At 43.6% G+C, this 17,623-nt stretch overlaps 3 protein-coding genes across 4 annotated transcripts; 2 read left to right on the forward strand and 1 right to left on the reverse strand.

Annotated features, from left to right (window-relative positions):
• Positions 1–2,207: 2,207 nt before the first annotated feature.
• Positions 2,208–4,184, forward strand: LOC125296239 (tetraspanin-10). Its single transcript, XM_048246031.1, has 3 exons — positions 2,208–2,356; positions 2,632–3,254; positions 3,581–4,184. The coding sequence occupies exons 1-3, from the start codon at positions 2,264–2,266 to the stop codon at positions 3,912–3,914; spliced, it is 1,050 nt and encodes a 349-aa protein (XP_048101988.1). The 5' UTR covers positions 2,208–2,263; the 3' UTR covers positions 3,915–4,184.
• Positions 4,185–4,435: 251 nt separating this feature from the next.
• LOC125296240 (retinal cone rhodopsin-sensitive cGMP 3',5'-cyclic phosphodiesterase subunit gamma-like) lies at positions 4,436–6,854 on the reverse strand. Of its 2 annotated transcripts, none has more exons than XM_048246033.1 (4): positions 6,804–6,854; positions 5,743–5,939; positions 5,556–5,596; positions 4,436–5,408 (listed from the first exon to the last, which is right to left on the reverse strand). In XM_048246033.1, exons 2-4 carry the CDS (start codon positions 5,895–5,897, stop codon positions 5,332–5,334), a joined length of 273 nt encoding a protein of 90 aa, XP_048101990.1. In that variant the 5' UTR covers positions 5,898–5,939; positions 6,804–6,854; the 3' UTR covers positions 4,436–5,331. The 2 variants fall into 2 exon arrangements, with proteins under 2 accessions (XP_048101990.1, XP_048101989.1); XM_048246032.1 differs by having other exon boundaries at positions 5,743–5,942.
• Positions 6,855–13,014: 6,160 nt separating this feature from the next.
• Positions 13,015–16,066, forward strand: ccdc137 (coiled-coil domain containing 137). The gene is made up of 6 exons (XM_048246034.1): positions 13,015–13,138; positions 13,608–13,741; positions 13,880–14,090; positions 14,196–14,278; positions 14,417–14,496; positions 14,614–16,066. Exons 1-6 carry the CDS (start codon positions 13,077–13,079, stop codon positions 14,812–14,814), a joined length of 771 nt encoding a protein of 256 aa, XP_048101991.1. The 5' UTR covers positions 13,015–13,076; the 3' UTR covers positions 14,815–16,066.
• The last annotated feature ends 1,557 nt before the right edge of the window (positions 16,067–17,623 follow it).

The following is a 17,623-nucleotide window of genomic DNA, read 5'->3' on the forward strand; positions in this document are numbered from 1 at the left end:
TCAGCACAAACTGACACCTTTTACCATTAATCTAGTCCAATGAGGGAAAATAAATAACGAATTCAGCTTTGCAAGCTCTAACAGCATCATAATATTGACTTATGATAGCTATCTACCATTATCAGGAAAACTACTTTTAAGGCTGCATATAGCATGTGCTTTGCATGACCAGTGTGGCCAGGAAAAGGCTGGTAACAGAAAACCTTTAACAAGACCTGGTACACTCTTGAATGGCACTCGTGCAGAGATACGCTCTGATTATATCTTGTGCAGATGTTTCCCTGAGACTTTCAAGAGACGTTCTTGGGGTGAACAAAATAGAAATGGGTGGATGTACGTCTTGCATTAATTGTATAATGAAGAACGCTCAGTGCTAGCCTTGGATTATATTTTATGATATTGATGAGGCTATTAACATGTTCCCTTTTTTATGTGAGTAATTGCTTTTCACTAAGGAGGCCTGATGCTTTTTTTTTTTCCTTGGCTTTTCAGAGTGGAATTCTATTCTATTAGGACATTTTTCTTCCCTCAACACCGACTAAAAAAGCAAGTTATGGGTCAAAGCTCCTAAACACAGTGATGTCACTCACTACGTCTGAAGAGATTGTGTCTAGTTAAGTCTAATATGCTGAGGACGATACGTCAGCTGAAATACAAACACATCCTCTATGAGCCTCCCTGACTCCCTGCGCCGTCCTGCTGCTAAGAGGCGAGGTGTGCTTTGTGCCCTGGATCAGTAGCCGGGCGGGGGGAAATGTGTTGATCCCATTCCTCAGATGCCTACTGCATTAAGCTATGCTCCATAAAAATATGCTTAAAAAATAACAGCGAGAGGGCAGGCCATGCTCTCTAGACTGAGGGCTTCAGAGAGAGCAGCAGGCACATGTGGAGCAGCCCTAAGAGGTGTATGGGGGGGGGGTGCTGGCACATTGCTACACCCCTGGCAGCTCAATAGCTCCCTGTGGGTAGCCTGGCTAACCAGCCAATGTGTGGTAATAAAATACAGCTCTAGACCAAGGCTGCCTCACAATGCTGCTACTGCCATGATAAATTCTAGTTGGTCTTGGCAAAAGAGAGCACACACGTGACATGCGTTAATCAGCGAGCACACAGCCAAATGTCTGGATATGGATAAGTGTGGGAATCTGTATACAGAAAGATGATAGACAGCAGACAGAAAATGCAAACAAGCCTCCAAACTGATGCACTGCCTTGCGGCTCCCTCCCCTCAGTAGTGAAATGGGGAATGTTCTTTAATGAGATATGTGACCTACAGTATTTGAAAAGTCTAATACTTTTATGTTCAATTTTTATCACAACGGTTGACATACGGTCCCTGAACATATTCTGCTGACTTGTTAAAGCCGTGGCACGGGTGGAACGCAATCTCCCATCATCTGGAACTCAGGCAGACTGAGTGAATGACTGTTTTTAGTTGAATATTTATACTGGAATATGTTGAAAGGGACCAAAACTGACTGACAGACAGATAAACAGAAGAAAGAAAGAAAGAAAGAGAATATCAGTGACATCGATATTTAACACCCACATGTTATACAGAACAGTCCATAATTGAGACAGATGAGGCTGCATTTTGCAATTGGTTCTCAACCCTATTGATATACTGACATCAAATTCAAAAACACCTGCTAAACAGCAAAAACAAAGACGGATTTCACAACTCGAGAGCTCGATTCAGCCAGTGTAAATGATCATGCACATCTGTTCTTTGGCATTTGTCATACACAGACACACAAAAACACATTGTACACTGTGCACATATGCATACACAAATGTCTAAGGCTTTACACAGAATTAGCTATCCCAGTTGTATCCAGAAGCACATATAGGGTGTGTAGCTCTCCTGAGTGGTAACTGTAATGGGCATTGTTTGTGCTGGTGAGCCCTGCCCCTGGGCCCCAGCATGTGAGTGGCTCCAGCAGGGCTGTGAGGCGGCTGGTCCAGTAGAGCGCCCTGAAGGCCCCCTAATCTCTAGACTGTGACTCTCACATGATGCCGCTGCGCTGCGCTCCCTCCTCTCCTGCTGCTACCATTCCCAGCCTCAGGGCCCGGCTAGGCTGCTTCGCCCTCTTCAGCTGCCTTCAGTGACCACCTCCACCTCCCCCTCCCCTCTCTCTCTCTCACTCTCTTTTTCTCTTTCACCCTTTTCTCGGTATTCCTCTTGTTTCTTTCACTGTCCTGCTGTGGTGCGAGGAAGGAGAGACGGAGTCACGAAGATCTCCTCTCCCAGCCGTCTGGGAGCATGAGGCGCTTTCAGCTGCTGAGGAAGTTTCCTTTCTTCTGGTCACAGAGAGCCGGTGCTCAGGACGGAGAAACCCGCTTACTTATACCAAAGGTAAGGATCAGGATCATAAGGGATGTTTGCAATTCCCCTAATATTGCTTATGGGCTTGATATTCTACTGCATACACTTGGTGTTTCGTTTTCTGACATATTACCAGTAAGATCAACATTACATAAGTGCACATGTCAACAAATACTATATTCCAAATGTCAACAAATATCTGAAACAGAGAGGAACATAGAGAGAGAAAGAGAGAGAGAGAGAGAAAGAGAAAGAGAGAGAGAGATGCCTCAGAAGGTCACAGTATTGTTACGTGTGTCGTCCAGGGAGAGAGCGATGATGGTCCGACGACAGGTGCCTCTGTGTACCAGGGGACCGAAACCAGGGAGTCCGACAGACCAGTCGAGGCTGAGGGCGAGAAGGAGAGGCCGCCTGGTGGTGCGGCGGACGCACCTGCGTCCCTACCTCGCACGCCCCCCAACACCCTCGGCGACTACATCCTCAAGCTTGTCCTGCTCACCTGCAACCTGGTGTTCACGGCCTTCGGCCTGGCGTTGCTCGGCCTGGGCCTGTGGGGCCTCGTCAACAAGGAGTCCTTCGCCCAGGAGCGCATCGGCCAGATCGGCACCGACCCCATGCTGCTGTTCGTGCTGCTGGGCCTGCTGCTGTCGCTGCTGTGCGTGACGGGCTGCGTGGGCGCGCTGCGCGAGAACTACTGCCTGCTGCGCATCTTCTCGGTCATGGTGCTCACCATGGTGGCGGCGCAGGTGCTGGCCGCCATCCTGGCCTACAGCCTGCAGGACAAGATCGTGGGCGTGCTGCGCTCCGGCATGCTGATGGCCATGGTGCGCTACCAGGACGACCTGGACATGAGGTTCATCACCGACGAGATCCAGACGGGCCTGCAGTGCTGTGGGGCAGACAACTACAGGGACTGGGAGGTCAATGTGTGAGTGTCAGCACAGCTGTTTGCTTATATTTAGTCACAGTGTATTTTTTCTGTGGTTGCACTTGTAACCACAGAAACCACAGAAAACTCAAGTAGAACAAATCAGTTAGATTAAAATAAAGTTGTATCATCATGTTGTTAGTCATCATGAAGACTACAACACTGAAATCAACAACAAACAAACAACAAAATTACAGGGAAAATGTACCTTGTGTAACTTTTTTCCAATTAGAACAAAACATACATTTGACACTCAAACTTCAACTCTCTCCAATAAAACCAAGGTGACAGGAGCTATAACACTGCCCCCTGGTGGTCTGTTTCAGGTACTTTAACTGCTCAGCCCCCGGTATGCAGGCGTGTGGAGTCCCAGCCTCCTGTTGCCTGGACCCCCTGGAGAACGGCACCGTGTGGAACTCACAGTGTGGCTTTCGGGCCCAGGAGCTGGGTGAGTTCACAGCCCAGAGCGTCATCTTCCTCGGGGGCTGCCTGGGCGCCATGGCCCGCTGGATCGAGCAGCACAATGGACTCATCGGCACAGTGGCCGTGGCGTTGCTCCTCGTCCAGATCCTCGTGCTGTTCGTCACCACGAGGCTAATGGATAAGATACACTGGCACAGGGCAGTGAGTCAACACTATGCACAGGCCTCCAGGACATGAGGGCTGAGCCAGATGTGCAGCATGGACACTTACAGTCACAGTCAGACACAAGTATAAACATTAGTGCACACACACACACACACACACACACACACACACACACACACACACACACACACACACACACACCAAACCACACAGCAAACAGCCCTACCACCTTCCCACAGGATGCAGCTGGGATGCTGAGCTGTCTACATGCTGCAGTGTATATAATTAATTTTTAACCATTCTTCACGGTCATATTTGTTTGTCACTGTGATTTATCCTCATTAAAACACTTTTATGGATTGTCCAACATTTTTGCTATTTTGCCATTTATAGGGTCTCATTTTGATATAGTGAAAGATTGCACATGAATTTCCCAAGGAAAATATTTTGTGTGAGTAGCATATATTTTGTCATTTTACTTACAGTGAATAAGTGGAATGTTCTATGAAATGTGACCTGCAGTCTTCAAAATCCACACAATGAATATAGAATGCACTGTGACATGGTTCAAATAAGACACACTAAAACAGTGCTAATAGGAAAACTGTGAAGCTTTATTTTTTGCCGTTCCAGTGCTCACAGGACTGTGCAAGCTAGACAGACATATCAAACCATAGACAACATCAGTGCACTCAGAATGTGTCTCTCTGGTGCCCCTCCTCATCCACCTACACACACATACAGGCGTTTTAAGGCTGACAGCCTGAGCCGAGCTATGAGCCCCAAACGGCGAGCTGCTCCCAGGCTGTACTCCACCTGATGGCCAGTCTCCGAGGACAGCCACAACATTGGACACAGCGTGGACGAGACAAAAACATGGCAGCTCGAAGGTCTGCAATGCATCTAAACAGAGCAAAGTCTGTGGTACAAAAAGGAAAGCATGGACTAAGTGTTGCCCTGGGCAGACCTACGTAATTCTAAGATGGTGAGACTGTTAGAGTCAACTTCACATGTAATTAGTGCAAGCCGATCCTTCAGAAGTGGCACATGTGAAGTGTATTCAGATATAAAAATGTTTACTGACATAAATCAAACATCATTACGGCTGAAAATGCCAAACAGTCAGAGGGCCAGTGAACAACGTGTTCTCAGTCTGAGCTCATACCCCAAAAATGCTGAAAAGGGAGCAAGGCATCAACAAGGAGAAATAAACTACTGTGGAAAAACTCTCATGTTAGCTGTGAGTTGAAAGCACCTCTAAAACAATCCATTCTTAGTTACTGGTTTATGTATGGGAAAGAGAGTAAATGAATTCCCCTTGTATAGAGGTAGGTGTGGGTGGGGGGGGGCAGATTAGTATGAGACTTCTGAGGACCAAAACACAACATTACTGCAGACATTAAGTGTGATGTGTAAGGAAGTGTGTGATGGTAGGGTAATGCCAGACTTTGTGCAGGGGTGTGTAGGGCAGGGGTGGTAGGGGCTACTCTCAAATGATCCCGTACTGCACTAGCTCATGCAACTCCAGGTGGCTGTAAGCCTCCCATGGACAGATGGTATTGAAGTCTGCGGACAAAAACAAACAAACAAACAGACAAACAAACATGTAAATGTGAGTCTTGAACACATGCGTCTAGCCAATTGTAGTTTTTTTTTCTGAATTGAATACAATTATAGCACATCATAACTTTTTTACCCAATTGTCACACTTACCCATGCCTAAGGCCTCCATTCCAGGAATGTCCTCGCCAAACCTGTAGAAAGAATCGAAAGACTGATTACTAAAACAAAACAACTATGACAATAATGGAAATAATATGAAGCACAGACCCATGCTATTCTATCATATTTCATACAGAGTAGGAAAAAACAGGAGAAGAAGGCTGTTAAACATACTTACCCAATGACTCCTCTCTTTGGGGGCTTGCTCTTGAATTGGCGTGTGTTCCTCTGTTTGAACTTGGGGGGGCCTGAGGTGGAGGGCCCAGCGGTGGCACGGATGGGGGCCTTGCTGGCAGCCTTCCTCACCTCCACTTTACCTATTTCAGGGCTCATGGCTCTCCTTTAGATCTGGTCTTGATGATAAGCTTAGAATGCCTTCTGAATGAGTGTGTGTGTGTGTGTGTGTGTGTGTGTGTGTGTGTGTGTGTGTGTGTGTGTGTGTGTGTGTGTGAGAGAGAGAAAGAGAGAGAGAGAGAGAGAGTAAATGAAAGAAACAGATAGAGAGAATGAGTAAGAGACTAATCTTAAATACAGTAAAATAACCTGTGTATAAGACAATCTAGTAAATAGCTTTAAGCCCCTCTCTGTTTTGCATATAGCATAGGTCAACTGAGCTCTACTGGCATTTGAAAAAGTTATTAGGATGATTTATAATACAGGTTCAGAGTAGATGAGTAGATGCACAGACTAGATGAATTAAGGTTCCTGTAATCCCTCATTTAAATTAACAGGCAGATGTCCTCTAAAACATTGAGTGGGATTGAGTATAATCTTATTAAACCATGGACATTGCAGAATATGCAGAATTTACTGGATGTCAACAACTCCTTTGATCTAGTTAGTCTCTTTTCCTAACGCTTGTGCTCCTTTGCATTAATAATACCAATATGATAATGGAGAGTTAATGGTGGCCATTGCCTTTGAGGTAAAATTCATATTATTTAGTTAATATTCTTGACAAAACTCCAGTGATCAAATCTTATCAATCCTACTTGCAAATGCAAAGCACCAGTGCAATAGCTGTAAATAGCTGTGACTAGTGTAAGTAAAAATAAATAAAACAATTTATAACAAAATAATGTCAATCACGTCTCTAGTACAATTAATTATGCACAAAATATCCAGTACAGTCAAACCAATAACAGCATCATTAAAAATACTTGGTATTATGTCTATCAACAGTATCTCAGATCCCTCTCATTGATCTTTCTCAAAAGATATTCTAGTCTCTTTACTCACCAGATAGTGATGGCTCTTCTCTCTGAGAAGCAGTTGCTCAGTCTTGCAGTGTGCTGACAAGAAAGTGTACCGACATGGACTTTTATACCTCCTGAGACCCTAAGGAGATTACGGGTCACCCGACTCCCCCTCCCTCACTGCTGCCCCTGTACCTGAGGCCGAGGCACAGCTCAGCAGGGGGCACACGTGGTTGGTGCCGTTTGAATGTATTTTGGGCATGTGGCCTGGCGTAGTGGGTTTCCAGTCCCGATGATCCTCCAGGAAGAACAATGGTGGTCAGCAGTGTAGGTCTTTTCAGTCTCACACCAGAGATTATTTGAGGTGTGTGACAGCTCAATGGGCTCCACGTGGACAGCAGGACCAGGTTCCCTTCAAGATTGTGCAATGGGGATCATGGATGTGATACTACACAACATTTTCTTGCTGAGCTATGGCATAGTCATCACTTACTTAATTTCCTGTGAGCAGAAATGTATAGATTCCACAATGATGAAGGACAGAATTTTCCAGAGCAAAGAACATTTAAAAGATTTTAATGTAAGTATGAACTATGCAGAGAGGTCATTTTTCGAGAACTATAATGTGCTCAGAGTCCCTCCAGAACATGAGTCATCCTTTCTAGTCACAGAATTGGGGCCAAATCGTTCCTGTTACGCAACTCCCTGTTCCCAAATCCATCCTCTGATCTCTCTCTTTCGGTTTAGTAGGTGGGCAGCAGAGAGCTTCACTTTGCTCATCAGATTGAGTTATTGGTTTCTAGTCATAATCTTCTCATATCTCTAGTTATGAAAATAAATTGTGAGTTTGTAGTTATCAACCTTATCATACATAGATATGTCTACACAAACAATATAGCATATACAAATAAAAATCTACATATAGGCACTGCTTTTATGTTATCAATTAAGCATCAGATGAATTAGACAAGAAAACCAGTAACACGTTTAACCCTAAATTATTTATTTTCAAACCAGCATGTCCAAATTAGGAACAATATTTATAAAAAAGCAGAATGCAGAAACTCAGAACTGGACACATGGTTTGAATTGGTCGAATCAGCGAAGTGGAGTCATCTTTTAATCATATTCGTCAGTGTCCATGTGCAGTGCAAATTGTTGTGACGCAATTTGAGCCTCCATGTGGCAGACACACAGGAACAACGGTCCAGTGGGCAGATGAGCTGAGCATGACTGGGCCTGGCTGGACATTGTTGGGCCAGTCATCCTGGTGTACACGTGTCAGCTGAGCCTCACAAGCACTTTGTCTCAGACAGGAGCTATACATGCCTCTGACGTAGCTCGTACTTATCGGACCCTGTGTGTGTGTATGGGTGTGTGTACTGTAGTCCTTCACATAATGCAGACTTGGACAGCAGTTTCAAATGTTGTATAAATAGGCTAGCTTAAGCAGTAAAAAAATAGAATGATAAATTTCTAAAGTAAAATGTATCAGATAATGTGCTATATCAATTGTATGAGACAGGGCTACATTTGTTTACAAGAGGACAAAAGAATTCTAGACATCATCGGTTGCAAGACATAGCCTGAGAAATGAGGAAGAGTATGCATTCACTGAAAAAAACTGGCCCTGTTTCTTCTGAATTTGCCACTTTCTTATCACATTAATTCAGAAAACAGAACATTTTTTCTGACTTATCAATTTAATTATCTCATTCATTCAGAAAAAAACTTGTGCTTATTCAATATTTTAATCTAAAAACTGGCTGTATGATATGATGTGACTGCACATTCCATAACCACTTGTTACTTGTCTGTCTATGGTAATAGTTGTCAAATGGGGTGGCGGATATCTAAGATGCATTAGTGGGAGGGGGATGAGTGCTTAGCATAAAAGAAAAAAATGGTACATAAAATGGTAGCTATACAGTAAATTCAGAGATTCAGTGAATGTACTTAAGGCTCTGACAATAACTGTATACATTACACTGAGAAATGAATGGTCTGAGACATGATCCATTTTCTGAATTTCTGTTCTAAATCAATATCCACTGACCCTTGCTTTGGGAGGGGATTTGAAAATGTTGCCATTGGTGGCCCTGAATGTAGGAAAAGGCAGCATCTATTTCTTATACCAATTTGTAAATATATACTAATACAAGAATTGGTTGGTCAGCACCTTTAGAGTAAGTAAGTAAAATGGATTTATAAAGCACATTTAAAATAGCCTGGCGGGCCATCCTATATCATTGAAATGTATAGTCTGGAATCGACCCATTCACCTCGCTTAATCCAAGGGGCAGGCAGAGAATTGTCTTTCAAACTGCCTAGGCCTGCAATAGGCCAGCGCTACAACCATATCCGTATCCGGTCGGAAAAATGGCAAATATATCCTTCTTCGAAAGGAATGACAATAGCCACCTTCCTTGTTGTTCACCGTCGTAGGACTGTCGTCATCCTGTTAAGCCCGCCTTAAGACTCTCTAACAAAATAGAGCGCTGTGATTGGATGACGTCCACGGCGTCAGCCAATAGAAATTCCTATGGTTTGCTTCTAGACGTACAGGCTGAGCAAATTAATTTGCCGCCGCTAGGGTGCGTCTAGATTTCTAGGCTACATTTAAAATACAGTTTGCACAAATGTCGTACAGCAATTAGCAGATTGTTACAAAAAAGGACAATACATGAATAACAATCATAAAAGGGCAGGAAAAGCTAGGGGGAAGAGGTGTGTTTTGAGACTAGATTTAAAACTAAGCTGATTCCATAGGTCTGGGCCGGCGCAGCAGCCACAGAAAGCTTTATTATGGGCACTGCCTGAGTCTGTGTTTGGATCATGCAGAAGACTAGGGACCTGGGAGCTGAGTGGTGGTGAATGAGATCTGAAGGTTGGGGCCAGGCCATAGAGCTTTAAACCATCAGTAAAATCTTGAAATGGATTCTGTTTTGGATGGAAAATGTTTGTTAATTGTTAATGTGTAATTGAGGTGAAATTGCTTATATTAAAACTGTAGTCAGGCACTTTTTCTTTTCTACACGTCAGCTGTATTTTTCAGTGACATTGATGAAACTTCTGTTGGTGCAGGACAAACAAATCAGGTAGATAAAGGCAGGTAAACTATATCTGTTCAGAACCTGAAGTTCTGTGCATCAACTATTAAAGGAATGTTCAATAGCAAAAACAACCTAGGGTCTATTTCCAGAAGCTAGCAGGTTCAAACAAGTCAAGTCAAGTCGAGTCAAGTCAAGTCAAGTCGGCTTTTATTGTCAATTTCTTTACATGCACTGGTCATACAAAGAATTGAAATTTCGTTTCTTACTTTCCCATGCAGACATAGACATGCTTTAAATACAGACATAGACATACTATAGACATAGCCATAGACAATAAACATTAAATTAAAGTGCAAGACTGAAATATAGAACATGTATGTATCAAAATAGAAATATAGGACATATATATAAAAAAAAAAAATAGAGGTAGTTGTGTTGTATATTTATATAGTCTTAACAGTTACATGAAGTTTAAACTTGTGCTTGTGTGACCTGTATATTTACATTGATATGCAGTATGCAGTAATTTCAAGTATATCAGGCTTGATGTGAAGCAGCAACACGTTAGGCTGCTTGCCAGTCACAGTGCAGTTCCACAGAGGTGGTGGGGGGGGGGGGTTAGGGTAGACAGGATCCTAGTTTCCTAGGTTCCTGGCTGGCTGTGGGTGGGGGGCTGTCAGTGATGGGAGAGTGGGTAGAGTGTTCAGCATCCTGATTGCTTGGTGGATGAAGCTACTTGCCAGTCTGGTGGTGCGGGAGGCGGAGGCTCCTGTACCGCTTTCCAGAGGGCAGGAGGCTGAACAGTTTGTGTGCAGGGTGGGTTGTATCCTTGACAATCATTAGTGCTTTGCGGGTGAGGCGGGTGGTGTAAATGTCCTGCAGGGAGGGGAGTGGTGCTCAATGATCCTCTTAGCTGTGTTAACAGTGCTGGAGGGTCTTCCTGTTCTGATCTGTGCAGCTTCCGCCCCACACTGTGATGCTGCTGGAGGCGATGCTCTCAATGGTCCCTCTGTAGAATGTAGTCATGACAGGAGGCGTGGCACTTGCCTTCTTCAATTTGCGCCAAGAAGTAGAAGCTGCTGGGCTTTCTTAGCCAGAGATGCTGTGTTGGTGGTCAGGAGAGGTCGTAAGCTGATGTGTACCCCCAGAAATTTTGTGCTGCTCACTCTCTCCACAGCATCTCCGTCGATGGACAGTGGTGGCAGTTGTTTGTGGCCTCTCTGAAAGTTGACAACAATCTCCTTGGTCTTGCTGACATTTAGCAGGAGGTTGTTGTCTTTGCACCATTTAGTCAGCAGGTCTACTTCTTCTCTGTAGTGAGCCTCATAAGCCCTTAGTGATGAGGCCCACCAATGTTGTGTCATCCATAAACTTCACCAGATGGTTGGAGCTGTGAGTGGTTGTACAGTCATGTGTTAGCAGTGTGAAGAGCAGGGGCTGAGCACACACCCTTGAGGGCCCCGTGCTCAGGGTCAGAGTGCTTGAAGTGTTGTCCCGACACATTACTGCTTGTGGTCTCTGCAACAGGAAGTCCAGCAGCCAGTTGCAGAGGGAGGTACTGAATCTAGCTTGTCCAGTTTGCTGATGAGTTGTTGTGGTATTATGGTATTGAATGCTGAACTGAAGTCTATGAACAGCATTCTCACATATGAGTCTTTATTGTCTAAGTGGGTGAGGGCTGGATGGAGGGCAGAGCAGATTGCATCCTCCGTGGATCGTTTGGCTCGGTATGCAAACTGGAAGGGGTCCAGGGTGGGGGTAGGGTGGCTTTGATGTGTGACATGACTAGCCGTTGAAGCACTTCATGATTATGGGCGTGAGTGCTACAGGGACGGTAGTCATTGAAGCATGATGGTGATGATTTCTTTGCACGGGTATGATGGTGGCAGTTTTGAAAAGTGATGGGATGACTGCTTGCTCCAGAGAGGTGTTGAAAATGTCTGTAAAACATCCTTCAGCTCTTCTGCACAGTCCTTCAACACTCGTCCTGGTATGTTGTCTGGGCCTGTTGCTTTTTTAAGGTGGGTTAATGGTGGCTAGTGTCCTCTTCACGCTGGCAGAGGACAGGTACAGGGGTTGGTCGTGGGGGGGGGGGGTGGGGTTTTCTGTGGGTGAGTGTCATTTTGTGCTTCAAAACGGGCGAAAAAACTGTTCAGGTCATTTAGCAGAGAGGTGTTGTTCTCACAGCTCCGTGGCGCAGGCTTGTAGTCAGTGATGGCCTGTATGCCCTGCCATAGGCTCTGTGCATCTCTGCTGTCTTTGAAGTGTGTTGTTATTTTGTCTGTGTAATCCTTTTTTGCCCTCCTGATGCCCTGGGACAGGTTAGCCCTCGCTGTTCTTAGGCCAGCTACATCTCCAGCTCTGAAGGCTTTGTCTCTGGCCCTCAGCAGTCTGTGGACGTCTCCTGTCAGCCATGGCTTCTGGTTGGCCCGAGTGGTGATGTGTTTTATTTCTGTAACATCATCGATGCATTTGGTGATGTAGGAGGTCACAGTGTCTGTGTATTCCTCAATGTCAATGTGGTTGTTGTGGGTGGCAGCTGTTTTGAAGATATCCCAGTCTGTTGTTTCAAAGCAGTCCTGAAGTTGTGAGACGGCCCCCTCCGGCCACATTTGTTTCAGAGCATAAATGTTTCAGAGCATAAATGCATAAATGTTAATTGGTGCAGGACAAACAAATCAGGTAGATAAAGGCAGGTAAACTATATCTGTTCAGAACCTGAAGTTCTGTGCATCAACTATTAAAGGAATGTTCAATAGCAAAAACAACCTAGGGTCTATTTCCAGAAGCTAGCAGGTTCAAACAGTTGTTTCAGAGCATAAATGTTCATTGGTGCAGTTTAAAATTGGTGAAGAAAGCTTCTTTGTTTTTCATAGGCTACAAGCAATATGTTAGAGAATGTATTGAGAGTATCCTTGGTTAGGCTCTAGGCCTACTTCATTCAGAAATTATTATTGCAGTCTGTGTTCTACATGGGTGCATCCGAAGGTAATATCAGAGGAAAAGCCTTTCTTTGAATTCCTTATTGACAGAAATACCCATGTTTGGCAGAAATATAGGGGGAATAAAACATTAAACAGCGTATACAAATTACATAGCGTCCCTAAAATTCTGACAGGTCAAGCTAGAGTTGAGTATTATTATTTATTAGGCATTCTCTGGTAGCGTCAGAGCCCGTCTAGCGTGTTCTTTGAAGAGTTCAGAGGTCAAAGGGCATCCAGCCGTCTTTCGCCCACGTCCCACGTGGTCATTGAGAAAACAACATGGGGAAGAATAAGCCCACAAAACAAGCCGGATCTTCACAGAAGCTTGATAAACATGAGAGGTAAAGTATCGCGCTCCATCCAAGACCAACTACATACATGCATTTTCACATATCTGTACCTACTAGGCTACATTTGTTAACGTTTTACATTAGCCACAGTTATACCTCTATGTAACTTAGGCTAAAATTACGTTAGCTACTTCAAGCTAACGCATTTGTTAGCCATGTCGGTCCATGCTACTTCCTTCCTATAACCAACGATTATGAAGAGTTTAGTCACATTGTATAGACTCCACATTATATAGAAACTGGGTAATGGGTAGCGTTAAGTTAATCGTTCAATAAGATGACCACAATTTAAGCTGATGGTTGGTAATGTTGTTAGCATGTTGCTAACCTGCTGCAATTGCTGAAGGCTAGTAACGTTTACCCTGTTAGCCTACATGTGTAAAGGCGAACCTGTAGGTAACGTCATTTGAAACAAAGTTTTGTGGTAATCAAAGTAAGGACATGTCTCCTGACTTTGTAGGAAAAAGCCTAAGTACAATGACAAGCCAAATCAAAATGAGCATCTGGAGCAGATTCCATTCCGGTTACGAGAAATTATAAAGAGTAAGGAGAGGATGAAAATGGGTGCCAAGCAGCTGAAAAAAATTAAGAAATGTAAGTGATCATGTTATCTGTTTTCTTTTCTGACGATTAAATTGACAATTATTTCGCTGCAGGCAACACTTTCGTGTTGTTAACGTTTTGTCATAACTGGTTAATCTTATTTGCACGTTGTTTTTTCTGTATCTGTAGCTCTTGTCCCAAAACCTCAGGATGGAGACATTCCGATTCCGGAATTTCGCAGAAAGCAGAGTGAATCAGAAACGTCCTTCTTGAAGCGTATGGCACGAGAGACCGATCATGTCATGTTCCTTACCAAGAACCAGCTTGAGCGGGAACCGGAGCTGGAGCTCAGTGAGCAGGAGCAGAAGGCAGGAAAACGCAAGTCCGAGAAGAAGAAAGAGTGAGCTTATCACCTTGCACATAGACGTGGTTGTCCTCATTCGTTTTATTGTTGTATTGTTGTACTAGTTGTTGTCTCAAGCTTGGCATAATTATTCCTCTTTAGGCATGGCCAGAACCGGTTGCAGAGATTGCATCAGAAAAAGCTGGACCGACAGGTGCAGAGGGAGGAGAAAGAGAGGTTTGAAGGCATGTATGCATTCAATTATCATTGATGAATATAAATAATATTTGATAGTTTACAATGTATTCTGATGCATTGGTTGGTGAGTCAGTTACTTGATGGATCAATCAATCAGTCAGTCCCCTACTTTGAATGTTGTACAGATAAAGTAGAGTTTGGAGAGGTTGCCATGGCTCCACCCACTTTGAGTGCCAAACCTAGGAAGGCCCCAAACAAGTCCACGGTAAGCCTACTAAAATATGCATGTGTTGTGTGTTAAGTGAAGAGGCAATGACATTACAGCTGTCAGATGATGTATGTAATGTATAACCCTGTGTCTCTTGTTGTTTGTTACCTCCAGGGGGCTTCAAAGGGGCTGCTGCTGAACTCTCTCCTAGGCCACACTCCTGTGTCTGTGGTGAATCCATCAATGGCGAGGCAGAGGATCATGGAGGAAGAGCGGGTGCGTGTGGTGGAGGCCTACCGCCACCTGAAGAAGCAGAAACAGGAGCAGAACGCGCTCAGAGCCGCCAGCATGGGCAAGCTGCTGAACCCCCAGTGAAGCGTAATGGCGAGCACCACCATCCCAAGGCTGCTGTCCTCCGCCTGCCATCCCCAACAGTGGAGAATGGGACAAGGGTGTTGCGCCAAAGACCTCAGGATGCCATGGGAAACCGTGCAGACATGGCGATTGGAATCAAGTTTTGTGTTGGCCACACAGCGGGCAGTGGCAAGACCAGTGTGATTGGAAACTAAGCTGAGTGCCACTATGTGATGGCCAAAGCTTCAATGATTCAGTTCAGGGCAGCTAAAAGAGTTGCAGGAATATTTCAGTGTTCTTTGATGCTGCAAGAACTTTATCACCATCATGTTTTCAATTTGTACTACACAAATTGCAGTTGCCAGGATGAGTGGTGGACTTTCTTGACCACTAGATGGCAACATCAAACTTTCAATGCATCCACAGTGCCCGCAGCATGTTTGGTACCTCCACTGAGTCACAAGAGAAGAGGACCAGAGAAGAGAGAAGTCTCATCAATAGCTATGTACATGCATTGTACATGCTTTTGGAAATCTTGTTTTCTATGTCTGAAGCAAAGTGTTTTTTTTTTTTTTTTTTACCATGTAAGTACGAAATAAGCTTTTCATCTCCACAGATTAAACCTTTAATAAAACCAAGTGCCACCATCTCTGCTTGAATTGTAGTAAATATCATTAACTAAAACATTATTTTGGTAGTACAATTATTTAGTGGTACAATAAGCTGATGTGCTAATTCTGTTCACTTAATAAGAAAATGGAGCACTCACAGTATCTTGCTCAAAACATTTTTGTCTGTCACTTTAAATCAGTACCCCTCCTGAAGCCTTTCCTCTTTTCCTTTGGGCTGTTTTGTTTTAGCCACCTGTCTGTGGTCACACCTGTGCCCAGGCCACTGAGCTTAATGAGAGACGTCACTGGTCCAGACTCTGTGTGCCAATGGTTTAGGTTGTCCAGGTGACCATCAGTTGCTAGGCAACTGTGGCAGGTGCCTCTGATGTTAAGTGGTGGCTTGATTGTGCCTTCAGCTTTGGACTATGCCCACTCAATTTTTACACTCATTTATGGTCTTGTGTATACTAGTAAAGAGTGCTCATAATCACTGTGAGGACAGTTTAAAGCCTGTGATATGCATATCTGAACCCAGTGGTCTCTCCAACACTCAATGCACTTTGTAATGATGTTTGTACAGTGTCCACATACATCCTGGTAAACAGTTGACTGATTTTGCAGCCATGGAAAATGAGTGAAAAGCTGAAAAGTCCTGGCAAATCTTTTGTTGTCCTTGAAATTTATTTCAGCATTCTCCTTTCTCCTTTATCTGAGAATAAACTACTAAGTTAACTAAAACAGATAACACTGTCATGTGAGAAAGCTATGTTATGTTCTGGATGATGCTGAATTGGCTGCTCTTTATTATGTTGGCAATGCTGTCAACACCCTCACATAGTAGCTCATGCTGGTTGGATGCCATTTCAATTTAAATGGCGTTACCATATAATTTACACATGCTACACAACAGCTAAGATTCTGTGAAATGTGAGTATGTGAAATATGATCTAAGTTACTAGATTGTAATTCATATCACATTGGCTGTTTCATTGTTGTATGTGAGAGGAAGAGAAGTGTTAGTTCTACCAAAGTTGCAAACAGTATCGTCTGACATCACATGGAGATGAAGTGCCCTAAACAGTTTATCTGTCAGCACGTTTTCATGCCGGGAATAATCCATTTTGATTCAGTTTATTGCCCAAATTCCGTTTATGTCAATATTGTGTGAGAGACAATTGGTTCATTTTATCCTAATTCTGTGTGAATTGTGCATGCGCAGCCCTACAACACTCTTCCTTCTGGGAACATATTCCTTTTAAGGTGTTTTCAAAACGGTTTATTAGTAAACCGAATATGGCCTTTTTCGGTTTATTTCAATCCGAATAAGGTGTAAGACACGCATATTCGGTTTATTCCCAATAAACTGATTCGAAACCGTGTATTGGCTGCATGGAAGCGTGCTGTGTGATACATCTTCCATCAGTTCCCATCACTATTGTCTTTTCCTGGTGTTCACCACAAATGTCAAGGGATGACCCTTATGTAACAGTAGACTCCAGTTAAATATTTTTGGACACCCATTGAAATCAACTCAAGCTTGGTCTGACCCACTGCCTTTTTTTTTTGTTTTTTTCAATATAAGCAGGTATCAAAATGTGCTATTTTTGGAAGAAGGCCCTACAGTGTTGAGATGACAAAAGAGGTGATGCATTTCTCCTTGTTATGAATGTATTTCAGGTGTGGGTCATCTTAATGAAATATTGCATAGTAATGACAAAAACAGGTTTCAGGTTTGAGGTGAGATGTTATTTGTCACTTGGAATGGAAAACTAAACAATTTATGTACTGTAAAATAATCCACTTTCAAAATTCTGCAGACATGCTCTCAGTTATTTATGCTGGCCAAAACCAAGTGCTGTGAAGGAAGTTGATCTAAGGGAGTCAAAGTGGCACATTCAATAAGAATGTACATATTTTATGGCCCTGTAAACAGGATGAGATGGAGAATGTGTTCATTCATCACAGATATCCAGGGGAAAACTGGGATGTCTGTCCTTTACAACCCCAAATCAGAAAAATGTGGGACGTTGTAGAAAATGCCATCATCTACAAATCTCATAAACACATATTTCGCTGAAAAAAGGACATGGACGACATCAAATGTTGAAAATGACAAATTTGACTATGTCATGAAAAATATAGGATCATTATGAATTTGATGCCAGCAACATTTTAAAAAAAAGTTGGATCGGGTGGGGCATGTTTACGACTGTGCTGCT

This window comes from Alosa alosa, chromosome 6 (genome assembly GCF_017589495.1).
Source record: "Alosa alosa isolate M-15738 ecotype Scorff River chromosome 6, AALO_Geno_1.1, whole genome shotgun sequence".
NCBI classification, from domain to species: Eukaryota; Metazoa; Chordata; class Actinopteri; order Clupeiformes; family Clupeidae; genus Alosa; species Alosa alosa.

Bases quoted from the DNA above. Each gene is read 5' to 3' on its own strand.
- ccdc137 (XM_048246034.1), top strand. From the start codon at position 13,077: ATGGGGAAGAATAAGCCCACAAAACAAGCCGGATCTTCACAGAAGCTT. The intron at 13,742-13,879 runs GTAAGTGATCAT...CTGTATCTGTAG, and splicing joins GCTGAAAAAAATTAAGAAAT to CTCTTGTCCCAAAACCTCAG. The intron at 14,279-14,416 runs GCATGTATGCAT...AATGTTGTACAG, and splicing joins GGAGAAAGAGAGGTTTGAAG to ATAAAGTAGAGTTTGGAGAG.
- LOC125296240 (XM_048246033.1), bottom strand. From the start codon at position 5,897: ATGAGCCCTGAAATAGGTAAAGTGGAGGTGAGGAAGGCTGCCAGCAAG. The intron at 5,597-5,742 runs GTAAGTATGTTT...TTCTTTCTACAG, and splicing joins CCAAAGAGAGGAGTCATTGG to GTTTGGCGAGGACATTCCTG. The intron at 5,409-5,555 runs GTAAGTGTGACA...TTTTGTCCGCAG, and splicing joins AATGGAGGCCTTAGGCATGG to ACTTCAATACCATCTGTCCA.
- LOC125296239 (XM_048246031.1), top strand. From the start codon at position 2,264: ATGAGGCGCTTTCAGCTGCTGAGGAAGTTTCCTTTCTTCTGGTCACAG. The intron at 2,357-2,631 runs GTAAGGATCAGG...TGTGTCGTCCAG, and splicing joins CCCGCTTACTTATACCAAAG to GGAGAGAGCGATGATGGTCC. The intron at 3,255-3,580 runs GTGAGTGTCAGC...GGTCTGTTTCAG, and splicing joins AGGGACTGGGAGGTCAATGT to GTACTTTAACTGCTCAGCCC.